The sequence below is a fragment of the Rhineura floridana genome, chromosome 2 (genome assembly GCF_030035675.1).
Source record: "Rhineura floridana isolate rRhiFlo1 chromosome 2, rRhiFlo1.hap2, whole genome shotgun sequence".
In the NCBI taxonomy this organism is placed as follows: Eukaryota; Metazoa; Chordata; class Lepidosauria; order Squamata; family Rhineuridae; genus Rhineura; species Rhineura floridana.
This window is the reverse complement of record NC_084481.1, coordinates 61,534,603-61,548,763: the sequence shown is the minus strand read 5'-3', so window position 1 is coordinate 61,548,763 and position 14,161 is coordinate 61,534,603. Positions and strand designations below refer to the sequence as shown.

Genomic DNA, 14,161 nt, shown 5'->3' with positions numbered 1-14,161 from the left:
CCCACCCTGGCTTCCTGCATCTCTGAAAAAAATTATCCCCTAGCATTGGATTTTTCTGTAAGGAAAAGGATGATAGTCTGGATATTTGGAAGTCACTCCCTCTGGGTAGGGTGACCAGCTAGATTCCTTCCTCTGAACAGAAAGGCTTCCTCACAAAGCTGTTTCCTGCCACAGAGAAGAAATGGAAGACTTTTTGCTGAAGCTTCTGCTGAAGTGTAAACAACACAGAGCTCATTCTGATTTCCACTGCACCAAACCTCTTTTCTAGTGAAGATGCTACAAGATGCCCTGGCAGAGTTGACTCATGCACGTCCACTTGCAGACTACAGTTTGGCAAAGCATCACCCAGTGATGTCGGTCAATTTTATGCTTGCTTTCTGCTGATTTTTTACAACCTGGGAAAAGACAACTTTTAAATTGAAGCTGAGAAGGGATATTCTACCTCACTATTTAATGGATTTAGGGTGAGGGGATTCAGCTCCAAGGTCTTGCAACTCAAATTATTCCTCTGTTTTAGGCCCAAGAATGAAGGGGAGCAAGTAGCAGGCCACTTCCTGTTTTCAGCATAACTCCCAATCTCAGAATTGTCCCTGAAGGCTGCTCTCTGCTGCCAATATTCTGGAGCAGTATGTGGGTAGCATGGCTTCCATCCTCCATTTGTTTTTGTGAAAGGTTTCCTTGGATTTTTTGTACAGGGAAAAGGGGATCCATGGATGGGTTGTCCCTGCCGACTTGCTGCAATGGGCAGGAAGACATAAATGAGATGAGGTCACCCAAGTGGACTGGACAATATCTCCCCAGTTCACTTCCTGCCCACCTCCACAGCCAGTTGCTTTCTTCATGGATATGTGTTTGCAATGATGTAAAATCACTTACTGACCTCTGAACAGGCTCTGTCTCAGTGGTTTCTCAAATTCCTTCTATGCTTAATTGAAGGTTATATATCTTTACACTAGTTTTTTTTTCTTTCCAGATCAGATTCTGAGTTGTCAGATTAGCATAGGGAAGTGGATTTTGTCTGTACTTCACCTTCATTTTTCCAGTGCTGCTTTGATAAGACTATGGAGTAGCACAAAACTATGACTAGTGCTTTCTGCACTTGGCAGTTTATTAGATTTTAGTAGAGATCAAGTTAACCTCTACTTTTTTGTTTTGTTTTTACGTTTACTGCAGAATTTTCCTGTTCTGCTGTGTCAATCCCAAGAAATGGGCTCCTTCTGCAAGGAAGGGCGGGATATACATTTAATAAAGAAATAAATGCCCAACAAAGCCCAACACATCAGGGTCTCTATCCCTGGCTCAGATAGCACCATTTATTTTATTTAAAAATGTTTTAAAGTTGCTTTTTAGCACTATGCCGTCGGAAATCAACTTACATAAAGAGGAGTAGCAAGATACAATAGCCACATTAGAAAAGGATCTAAATAATTTTGAGCATGCCCCTCTGTTTACAGTCTCACCTAAAGGCAGCAGCAGAGAGATAAGTCTTCAACGCCTGCCTAAATGCCTGTAATGAAGGATCAGTGCAGCTGTTTAAAATCTGGTTGATTAACCAGGTATTTTAATTATTTTGTAATTATTTTAAATGGTTTTTTATGTTTTATTGTTTACATATTGTTGGAACCTTCCCTGATACTTTATGATGGCAATATATAAATACTGTTGTTAAAAAATAATTGAAATGCAGTTTTAGGCTGCTGTGAAAACATCCCTGTCTCTTGTGCATGTCATTTTCACCAGTCCTTGTCCTCGCCTAGCTGGGTCCTGGCTTACAGGGGAACTTCAAATAACAGAGTTTAGTAGCACAGAAAGCAACAACATTCAAGGCCAGTCTGAGGTCACATTCCAAGCAAACAGAGGTTCAAGCAAGGTGTTAGGCAAGAGGAAAGTCTAGGGGTAGTTCAAATTCTAATTCCAGGCAAGCAGAGGTTTAGGATCAGGTACAAGTGGTTAAGGTGTTGGACTGCAACTTGGGAGACCAGGATACGAATCTCCACACAGCCATGAAGCTCACTGGGTGACCTTGGGCCAGTCACTGCCTCTCAGCCTCAGAGGGAGTCAATGGTAAACCCCCTCTGAATACCGCTTACCATGAAAACCCTATTCGTAGCTTTGCCATAAGTTGGAATCGACTTGAAGGCAGTCCATTTGCATTTCCATTTCACAAGACACAAATGCTGGTAGAAAGGCATTGTCCCAGCAGCCCAGCCTAAGCGTTTGAGGTAGAGCTGCTGGAATCACACCTAAGGTCCAGCTGAATTCTATCAGTTGTTGTCAAAGAAATCTCTTTGTGGGGAGGATACTCCCTAGAAGTCTTTCCTTGAAGTTTGGCACTTACCCTTATGGGGTGGGTTTTTGTCTGCCACTTCAGGTGTCGTCATCCTGGGGGCTCAGGGTCTGTTCAGCCTCAGCTTCTGAGGCTGAACTCTTCTGCTATGTGGATGGCACCCCAGCAACCTTTCTGAGAGTTCCAAATCATCCTCAGATCTCGTTGGGACCTGGACTTCACTATGTACTGTACTGAGGGCTCCAGGTCATCCACTGATGAGAAATCTCCAGCATGACAGTCCTAAAGGTGGTTACTCAGTCATTTAGATAACCTACTCCCACTGTTTAGGATTTTAAAGGTTAAGATCAGCACTTTGAATTGGTCCTGGAAACTTACTGGTAGTCAATGCAACTGGTTTGAAAATTGGACTTGCGTTCAGATTTTTTGACCCCCACCAGCATTTGGGGAACTGTATTTTATACCAGGTGCAGCTTCCAGACTGTCTTTCAAGTCAGCCCACTTAATGAACTTTGCAGTAGTCCAATAATATTATGCATTGTCTCATGATATTTTGCATGCCATTTACAGTTTTTATTTGATTGAGAAAACTAGAACAACTAGAATCCAGGGGTTATTAATCAAATACAAAAATATTTATTTATTATTAAATTCATATCCCAACTTTCCTCCAAAAGACAAAGTATGAAAATTATTTGTTTAAAGGAAAGAAAAGTAGTGCCTAATCAACAGCATTCTGTTAACTATGATCTAAGATGCTTTTGCTTTACAGTTGTATTTAAATGTGGGAAATTTAGGGTCAAATCCCCATTCAACTATAAAGCTCATTGGATAGTCTTAGGAAAGTAATTACTTCTCAGTTCTCACCAACCTCAGAATTTTTTTAAAGATACAATGGATAAACCTCATTTACTCTGCATTGAACTTATTGGAGGATGGATAATAAGATACAAATGTATCAGTGGCTTATAATTTCTGTACTGAGCAGAAGAATTTACGACTTTATGTAAACAGTGGTACTTTCAAGAAGTTCTGCCAGTGAACTTTAGATTTGTCTTTTATTCTTCCTAGTCTTTTTATTCTGACATTCTCAAGAGCTGTGCTTTTACATACACGCATATTCTGTCTGCTACAATGTGTAATTCCCATTATGTTTTTTATATATATAAAGCCACATGGTGGCAGTCTTGAGAACAGAATTTGTTTGCTCTGATTGGTAATCTCCCTTCCTCAACTTTCCACAGTCTTATTATTAGTATTTAACCCTACTTCATATTCCAATACAGTACTTAGTGTTTGCCGAAGAACAAATATAACATGGTCTTGTTGAAGTTGTATTTTTAAGTACTATATAATCTTTCTCATCTATTTCTCATAATGAATTATTTCAAAGTTCTATTCCATATTTTTTTAAAAAATCAGGGGGGTTGAATGTGAGCTTCCTTTAAGATGGACCAGGATGCCCTGTTCAGTAGTCCTCTCCTGAAGGAAAGAGAGTAGCCTGCAGTAGTCCTGGTTTATACTAGGAGATTTGAAGCTGCAAAATATGTTCCCCAGTGCATCATCCTGTTGACTCCTAGAAATATATGGAAGTATTTGTTTGTATTTATGTATTTAATTGCAATGCTACCTAAAGTGTTCTGAAAGTGGTTCACAATAAAATAACAATAACAGAAATATTAAATTGTGTTAGGCAGCATTCCTTAAATATAACAGATAAAATTAAGGAAGGAAAAAAGAACCAAATTTCTGTTTCCACAAACATTTTTGGTGTTGAGGTAATTCATACTGCTTTGAATACTTACATCATGGTTTAATAGTTTTGGTGGTTTTTTGTTTTTGTGTTTTTTAATTATCTGTGATTCACCTTGAATACTGTAAATAAGGCAGGATATATATAAACTCTTCCTTCTTTGAATGTTACATATCCATACTGATATTATCATTTGTTCATTATAGTCTTTATCTTTCAATATGCATTACTATTGGTTTTTGTTTTTTTTCATTTGCAGGAAGGGCAAGACCATCATCATCCACAGCTACAGCTGGCACCAGTCAACCTGCCATCACCAAGACAACATCCATTTTTCAAGATGGTGTCATAGTCACAACTGCAGCTGGAAACTCACTACATAGCCAGCTACCCCTTAGGAATGACTTTCCTTTTGTTGGTCATGAACATGCTCTGCATTTTCCACAGAACAGCACTTCAAACAACAATCTTCCGCACTCTTTGAATCCAAACCTCTTTAGTTCGCTGCCTATCTCTTTGCCAGTGAATCAGCAGCACCTCCTAAACCAGAATCTATTAAATATACTGCAGCCTTCAGCAGGAGAAGGCAAGTCTGAGGTCACCCTCAATCATTTAGGTATTCTCAACCCAAATGTAAATGCTGCTTTGGCTTTGCTCTCCGGTGATGTGGATGGGCAGGTGCTTCAGCCTGTTCATTTTCAGCTGCTGGCAGCTCTTCTTCAGACCCAAGCCCAAACAGCTGCCATGCTCCCCTTAGCACCTTTCAATCTGTCCATCTCAGACCTGTTACAGCAACAGCAAAACAATCCTGTGCCCTCAGTAACACAGATGCCAGCCCCACCACCAGATCACTTGCTTAGCAGTCAGTCAGATACCAACAGAGCTGATACCCTGTTAACAAATACCCTGGGAAACCCTTTCCCAAGCTTTTCAGGCACAGACACTACTTCAAACCCCCTGCTTTTCCCTGCTGTCACTGGGGCTTCAGGATTAATGACCTTGAATCCCCAGCTGTTGGGTGGTGTTTTGAACTCTACATCGGGCAACACTGCTAATCATCCAGAGGTTTCCATAGCAACCTCCTCCCAGGCTACCACTACCACAGCCACTACATCATCAGCAGTGGCAGCACTGTCTGTCTCAACACTTGGTGGGACAGCAGTGGTGTCAATGGCAGAAACATTGCTGAGCATATCTAATAATGCTGGGAGTACACCTGGTTCAGCTAAACTCAACAGTAACTCTGTGGTGCCACAGCTACTTAACCCTCTACTGGGGACAGGTCTACTTGGTAAGTTAAATATTTTCACAGATTTTAAAAAAGGAAAAAAATGGTGGTGGGTGGGAACTTCTTTTTTTCAACCTTTTTTTCAAAACTCCATTTCATTGCACTTTTCCCCCTAAAAGGTTTATGCTATGTTAACTTGCTTAACCATTCCAGTGAAAGACTGCAAATACGATTGTCAGAAAAAATAAATAGCATTTTTAAAACCCTATTATTTAGAAAGTCTGATGCCATCTAAATTTAGTCAACCAAATGGAATGGCTTTTACATTTTTCAACTCATAAATGTCCAGATGCATCTTTAGGATGCAGCATCTTACTTAAAATATTCAAGGCATCACAGGGTTAGTATGAGTAGCTGTGCAGTAGATAAGCTTCCAAGTCCATCTGAATAAAAAGTATGCCAGTGTGTCCAGGCCCTAGATTATGTTGAAGCAGTATATAAAGCACTCCATGTACAGTCTTCCACAGGTTCAAGGCAATAGGCTGCCTTTCTAGCACTCTACACCTACGTCCCCTTGCATCTTGGATTCTCTCTCTTTTTATAACTTAAAAACCAATGGTTTCTAAACAACTTGAGAAACATCAAAGCTTAATCCCAATTCACATGTTTAGCTCCTAAGAGAGTAATATCCTCATCAAGTGACATTAGTTTTTCACGTGAGGATTTCCACATTTATTGGGGAGCCTGTCGTTGAAACATGACTGCACAACAGTGATTTAAATGTGTGAATTGGGTCTGCCAAATTCCTGTGTTTCCTTTATGAATATCCCTGGGTGTGTGAACATGTGTGTATATGTGTGTGTGTTCAGTGAATTATTGCTAATAAAACATAGATAAAAAGTTATTCACATGCAGTTTTCCTATAAACAAAGGCCTAACTTGTTAAGAATTTTGTGCCAGAATTGTTACTTGTGCATAATATTTATGCATTTTGTGCCAAATTGCTAGTATGTCCTCTAAGCTTATTCCCTAGCATTACACAAGTAAAATAAGTTTGGGTAGAAAGAATTGTGTGGGGGGCTTCCACAAACCTGCCAGGTTTTTTGACTCCCACCTACTCCTCTGTTTCTGGAAAAGCTTTTCCTGTTGTGTAGCAGGTTTTGATGCAGCATAAACTATTGTGATTAGAACTGGAAATGGGGGCAAGCCCCAATGCACATGCAGAAGTATGTTTGTATAGGGTGCTTTGGATCCCATTAATAACAATTAACCTGGTTTGTATTATGAGGTTGCAGCTTCTAATTTTCCTTATTCAGTTATTACTTTTTTTAAGTATCAAATTTAGGTTTATTCCCAAAGGTCTTGTAAAAGTAAAGTCATCTAAGGCTACAATTCAACACATGTCTACTCAGAAGTAAACTCCATTGGGTTCAGTGGGAGTTACTCCCAGTAAGTGTGTATTGGATTACAGCCTAAGTGTAAACATTCTTTATAATTTCTGATATTGTTGGTTTACATAGGAGTTTTATCACAAGGTTTATAATAGGAAAGTTTAAAAAAAGATTTTAAGTAGGATTCTAAAAAATCGTATTGTTAACCAAGAGAGGATTTAAAAGTTTGTTTAATAAGTTGTAGACTGTGTTGCTGTTTCTTTAAGAAATATTGTAAAAGCTACATAATTTTTGGAACATTTTTTCATGAAATTTTAGAGTGTGTGTCATAAAACTAAATTGTATTGGGCATATTATATTTCATGGGGAGGTGAATCCAGAGTTAAACTTTATTGTAAAGATGACTATTTGTTGTGAAAGAAATCCATACCTTTCAGTGTAGTCCTCAAATATTAGTTCAATAAAGTTTTGGGGAGGAGAGTTTTGTCATTAAACAGTAAAACATGACCCATGATTTACCCTTCAGAAAATTCCTGACTTAATTATCCATGTGTTTGGAATTACAGGTGACATGTCACCGATAAATACTACCCTTAATAACCATCAGCTGACTCATCTACAATCACTGTTCAACAACAATCAAATGTTTCCATCAAATCAGCAACAGCAGCTTCTTCAAGGCTATCAGAATCTCCAAGGTTTTCAAGGACAGCCCCCCATTTCTGGGCCACCTAACTCAAACCCTATGGCTTGTCTGTTCCAGAATTTCCAGGTAGAAGTTTGATTTGTTTAAGAGTTTCTTGAAAAATAATATAAAAGCTATACTGCATTAGTATTTTTGTGGGGATTTGTAAGCAATATTTATATACCATTAAATCACTGTATTCCATTTTACCATCCCATCACTTCTATATCCCTCAGTCCTCCTAAGACTTTTCCACTGTGAACTTTTCACTTCTCAAACTTAAAGTAAAATCTGTGGTACTGCTGTCCACCATGGCAATGGAGAGGCAATTGCCAGTAATTCTTGGACCTGGTATCATATTCTTTGTCAGTGTTTAACTTTTGAAGTCTCTTGGGTGACTTTAGTATTCTAGAACAAATCCCAATAAATATATTTTTCAAAAAATGTCTCTCCCCATCATACTCAGTTAGATCATACTGTCAAGGATCTGAGTGCAAACGTTAAGCTAAGAAAATGAAAGTAAATATCAACTGTGCTAGATCAGAAAAAGAGAACCACCTTGTTCATTTTACATTTTTATAGTACTCCCAAACTCAAATCTGAATGAAAATTAATGCAGAAGGTAGCACAAGAAAAAGTGTTTATTCTTGGAGGGAAATAACAAAATACGTCATTTTTGTTAGCCTAGACAACTAAACATTTCCCTGTGTATGCAAAAATCATAAGCTTTAGTCTGCTTTTTATCTTCCTTATATTGTGCTATGTGGCTTTCTTCTTTTTGTATATGTTTTGTTAGACATGAATTATGCATATATTTAATACTGGTTGCTGTTTAATGTAGCCATGGTAAATATGCTAGGTTGCTTTTCTATAAGACTTTCATAGATTAAATAAAGTAAAATAAGCTTACATACAGACTAAGAATATGTCTTAGTAGAGCCTACAGATGAGGTAGGTGGTTTAAGGTAAAAGGGCAAACAAGCTGAAATTTCACCCAGACATGATAGAGGTGAAGCTGGTTGAGAATCTGATTGTCAAACTGGATAGAAGACTGCAATCAGTTCTGCACTTCCCCTGAACAGCCAGGTTTGCAGTTTAGAGGTTCTACCTAAGGGTGTAAGTTATGGCAATATCTAACCAGCTTCAGGTGGTTCAATAGCTGCAACCCTATCTGGGGAAAGGGGTCCATGGACTGGCTGTTTCCAGACTACTGTAAAGCTCTGTCAATAAGACTGCTGTTGAAGGAAGTCTGGAAGCATCAGTAGGTATAGAAAGCTGCTTGTGGGGGCCTGAAAGTTTGTACATATAATAGCAATTCTGCATGTGCATATAATAGCAATTCCGCATCAGCTTCACTGATTATCTCTTTGCGTCCAATCTCAATTCAAAGTGTTGGATTTAACCTTTTAAAGCACTAAATGGGGGTGGGGCCAGGGCTCCCTACCCCAGCCTCTCCATCTGCTCCTTCCAACTCTCCAAAGGAAAAAGCCCCCTCCCTCTAGGCCACACCCCTTGCTGCTTTTGCACTGCAAGTATGTTTGCCAGGCTGGAATGTGTCCTTTCACTCTCATAATGCCTCTTGCTTGTCTGGAATGTCTTACCCTGTTCACCTTAGTTTGGCCCCCTCACTTCACTTAAACAAGCCCTGAAGACTTTGCCATTTTGCCAACCATTCAGTCATTTGATTGATTTGTTGCTGACTTTTATCTGTTTGATTTTTGCTGCTGTTTAGCCATTTATATTACTTTAAATTTTTTATTGTATACTGCCTTGGGAGGACTTACACCGAAAGGCAGCTTATAAATAATGTAAATAAATGTTTAAACAAATAAATGTTTGGTAGCGTGAGAGTGATAGCTACAATAGTACATACAGATGATACATGCTTGAGTTCAGCTGGATAGCAGATTGTGAGTTAGACAAATGGATGATACAGGAATCTTCAAAGGAAACCTTTGCAAAAGATGGTTAGGCAAAGGAGAAAATGGATATCTTCCAATGAAAATACAAGAAACACCATAGGAAAAGAAAGTCACCAAAATATTGACTGAGTCCTGAGTATAATTTTGCACTTAAATCCCATTGACTTCAACTGAATTTAAACAGTAATAAGCCAAAAGGGGGAGGGGTGATAATAGTACATTAGTGTCATTCTCATCCCACTGGTTGAACAAAACAAAAAAATCAAAAGAGACTCACAAATCCAGAAGCATATTAAAATATGAAATAAAACAAAAGCAATGCATGCAGATCAGACGCATAAAGCCAGGCCTGGAGCTGAGAGCCCTGCGGCTGGGAGGGTGGAGCTCCCTCTTCACAATCCCTGCCAACATCGGGTTGTAGGCTGCAACTGGACAGTGGCACAGATTGCAAAGCAAGAGCTCTGCTCTCCCAACCAACATCACATCCTCATGTACGCACATACAGTCAATGGGCTCTTAAATACACCTGGTTGCATCACCTTGCATGTAGCATCTTGGGTGATGGCAGGCATGTACAATGATACACAAAATGAAGCGACTAGGATTCTTTAAGTGTGTGTGGAGAAGCGGGGACCTGTGGCGGACTGGTGCTTGAGAACCCCAGGCAGGCTAGTGCCAGCCCTACATAAAGTCATAACTCACTTATTAATCATGAAAGCAAAAATGCCCAGCAGTACACAAGTAGAACATTGCCTCAAGCTCAAAGTGTTCAAAGGGCTCTGCGGAAAAACAGCCTTCATTTGCCATCTAAATGCAAAAAGAGTTTCTTATGGTGCCACTGTCAAAAGGCCCTATCCCAGGTAATCTACAGGTACTGAGGACAGCAAAGGGAAGGTGGAGCAGGGCCTCTGAAGAAGTTCTCAAAGTTTTGGTAGGATCAGGTAGCCCTGAATTCCAAGGTTTGCTTGTGTCATAAGGGCCTTTTCAGAAGCATTCCCCAGGGCCAGCTCAGGGTGACTTTCTCATGTGCAATGTGTTTCTTGTAATTCTAGACAAAATAAGTAATCAAGAATAGGGGGGGGGAAGGGAACTGCAGTTGAGCCTGAGAGGTGGGAGGGCGTACCATGGTATGTAGTTTTTATCTGGTAATAAAGGTATAAAAATAGTGTATGAGAATTTATAAGGTGGGCAGTTCAGCACTATTTGCTGTGTAGCAAGACTTTATGGTGTACCTGCTCCCGTTTATGCTGTTGCTTTGTGTTTGAAGACAGATTAGAGCATCTTGCTTAGGGAAAGGCATAGGCTATATTATTTTTTGGTCCCTGGGTCTTAATTTGTTTTTGAGTTTATTTCTAAAAAGAGAGGCATGACAATCAAGTGACATAGTCTGGAGCATAGACTTGATGAAGGAAGCAGGAAGGATCTAAAAGTCATTTAAGCTAAGTTTAGAATTAAAATTTAACTGATGAATAATACTTGCTTATGTACGCAGTGTTATTTCATGTACTTTGTACAGCTACTTGCATAGGAAAAGCTTGATGAATATTCACTATAGAGGGCAACTATAGAGCTACTGCTTTTAATTATTCACTTCTAGCACTACAAAAAATGAATTTGCATCAATATGTAAGATACAGAATGAGTGCCCTGTAGTCTTCAGACATGTTTTTAAATTTTATGGTGAGTGAAACAATCATGATCTGAAATAGCTTTTAAAAACCAAACCAAATTTGATATTTTTTTATTTCTTCTGATTTTTTTAAAGGTGAGAATGCAAGAAGAAGAAGCTTTTTTGAACAAGAGAATGATCAATCAAATGGGGATGCCACCAGTTCCTGAAACTTCCAACCATCCACTTCCTCCTTTTCAAGATGCAACATGCAACTTACAGCAAAGGACAGAGCCATCTGTAGGGCATCAGGCAAAGGATAGCCTCAGCCTATCTACCCAGGGTGATGGTTCAGTCGATGCTATCTACAAAGCAGTGGTAGATGCTGCAAGCAAGGGGATGCAAGTAGTAATCACCACCGCAGTTAACAGTACAACACAAATGAGCCCTATTCCAGCTCTGAGTGCCATGAGTGCCTTCACAGCCTCAATTGGTGACCCATTAAATCTTTCCAGCGCGGTCAGTGCAGTTATCCATGGAAGAAACATTGGCATTTCTGATCATGAAGGTAGGGCAAGGAACACTAGAGGGGCACGAATAATGAAGAATTCAGAACATCTTAAAAATTCCAGTGAGGGGGATGGCTTGGAATACTATAAACCAACAGGTTGCACCACACCCAAAAAACAATGGGAAGGGGAGCAAAGCCCTGGAGGGGAAATGAACAGATGGAAGTGTGAGGAGTTTTTAGATCATACATCTCATATCCACAGCAGCCTATGCCATGAAAGACCCAATAATGTCTCCACAATGCCGTTAATTCAAGGCAAGCAGCATCCAATACTGTTACCCCAGCGAAACTGTCAAAGTGATAAGATGTTGGAGGAGAACTTCAGGTATAGCAATTACAAAAGAACTATGATGAGTTTTAAAGAGAGACTAGAGAACACTGTGGAACGATGTGCACACATGAATGGAAACAGGCCTCAACAGAGCAGAGGGTTTGGAGAGTTGCTGAATGCTTCCAAACAAGACCTGGCAGTGGAGGAGCAGTCTCCAAGTTCCTCCAATAGCTTTGAAAGTTCTCTAGTTAAAGACTACATCCATTATAATGGGGACTTTAATGCCAAAAGCATTAATGGGTGTGTGCCTAGTCCTTCCGATGCTAAGAGCATTAGTAGTGAAGATGACCTAAGGAATCCTGATTCCCCTTCTTCAAATGAGTTGTTACATTACAGGCCAAGGACGTTTAATGTTGGGGACTTGGTCTGGGGCCAAATAAAAGGACTGACTTCATGGCCTGGTAAATTAGTAAGAGAAGATGATATTCACAACTCATGTCAACAAAGCACTGAGGATGGGAAGGTATATTTATACATATATGTGCATGTATTATATTTATATATGTATCTTAGTCAAGTTGTTTGTCTTGTTTTTAGAAAGATATTATTGATTATACTTTTTAGTGTGCTGATGGAGTTTACATTCCTATTTCATGACTACAATCCTAAAGAGGCTTTTCTTATATATATAGATATACAAAAAATGCATAAATTGCTGTATTACTTATGTATTCCATTTAAATAGATGAGCTTCTCCAATCCACAGTCTTGAAATTGCCTGGACGGCCACTCTCATGTGAATGCACAAGTTTGAGGGTTCTGTGTTCTCCCTGTCGCCTGTTGGCCATTCAGAGTCCTTCCTTGTGTTAACCTACGCTTACACAGTTTCACAACAGCAGTCATCTGAACAAAGTTTGGAGCTCCCACCCAAGACTTCTTGGGGCTTGGGAGACATCAGAAAATAAATGGGAGTTCAACAGTGAATTGTCTTTACACTAGTTCTTAAAATATTTATTCTTTAAACATTTATTTCTTATTTATACAAATTACACATATGTCCAGCCTCAGCCAGTAGATCAGAATTATATGTCAGGATCAAAGTCCTGACTGGTTACAAGCACATAATGCTTACAGTGGCCTTAGCCGGTAGCTCAAGATTATACACATGACCTTAATATGTCTCTTATTTATTATAGCTCAGGATTACATATCAGGCTTATACATCAGTATACATTGCAGTATACAGTTAACATATTTTAAAGTATAATGTTCCATTTGTTCAGTCTTATACATCATAACTATACAAGTTACATTGCAAGCAATCAGCATCAAACCAGTTACATGTCTATGTCAGTACATTTCTATCTCTTATTCAGAAAGAAATGAAATCATCTCACCCTTGTAGGAGCAGACCGCTGGCTATTGGCAACAGCAAGCATAGCAGCAATGTGTCTTTGACCAAATCTCCAGAGAGACTGGTCGCTTACTATATAAAATCTCCTTCTTGTATAGGAGTGTTCAAGTCTATGACCTTGCTTAACAACTGTATGACCTGCATCTCTTGAGCTACATCACTTAGCTGCATGACTGGTGGAAGATGCTGATAAGCTAGTCACTTACCAACTAGTTGGTGAAATAGTTATAGGCTGGTGGTGTTGTCCACACCATATAAGGAGCTTCCTCCTGTGGCACAGCTCCTAAAAGTTATGTCGGTTGTTTATACAAGTGACAGCATATTGGCTGACTGCCCAGAAAAAAGGAGGGGGGAAAGAAAATCTTTTTCCAGTTTGAACTTTATAAGGTTTGACTGTATACCGTGAGAACGTCTGCGTACCTGGACGTGTAACATTCTAAAATGTTACAGCATTCGTACATTTTAAGGACTTCTGGAGGGGAAATTTAAATACTTTAAACATGGGGTCAGCCCATAACAGACTCGAGGCACTTTCCACTATTGATGCCTCTGAAACGTGTTTATGTTAATTTTATTTAATCCTTCAAAGTAATAAGTTTATGTACAACTTCATTAGCATTTATTATAACGCATGGTAGCTATAATCAACTTTATTATTGCATATGGGGAAACTGGTTGTATCAGAATCCATCTGAGCTCCTGTATAAGTGGAAATTAGGTGTGTGTACACATTGAGAGGTTACTGATCTCCCCCTCCCCATCCCACTTCAAAGAGTCCCCAGACCCTCTGGAGCAGTTTTTATAGGGGGTAGATGGAGGCAGAGAGGACTTGTTGCACATGTGGCCCTTTGGATCCAAGCCAAAGCTTATTAAACTAATAACCAGAATGAGGAATATAAATCAAATTAAACCTCTACTATTGATACTGCTACCCAAAACTTTAGTAGTACAGAATCCATATAGATTTGCCTTTCTCCTTGAAAAGATGGAAGCTGAAGGACAAAATTTAGCATCCACTGAGATTATCTCA

The 14,161-nt window shown here is 39.3% G+C and overlaps 1 protein-coding gene across 6 annotated transcripts in view; it reads left to right on the top strand.

Annotated features, from left to right (window-relative positions):
- Positions 1 to 14,161, top strand: part of MBD5 (methyl-CpG binding domain protein 5) — a 185,803-nt gene that overhangs the window by 146,144 nt on the left and 25,498 nt on the right. For 4 of the 6 annotated variants that reach the window (XM_061608839.1, XM_061608835.1, XM_061608836.1 and 1 more), the window contains 3 exons: positions 4,300 to 5,331; positions 7,226 to 7,431; positions 11,032 to 12,240. In XM_061608839.1, the coding sequence (XP_061464823.1) occupies positions 4,300 to 5,331; positions 7,226 to 7,431; positions 11,032 to 12,240 (2,447 nt within the window). The remainder of the gene's footprint in view (positions 1 to 4,299; positions 5,332 to 7,225; positions 7,432 to 11,031; positions 12,241 to 14,161) is intronic. The other 2 variants (XM_061608841.1, XM_061608840.1) reach the window with 2 other exon arrangements.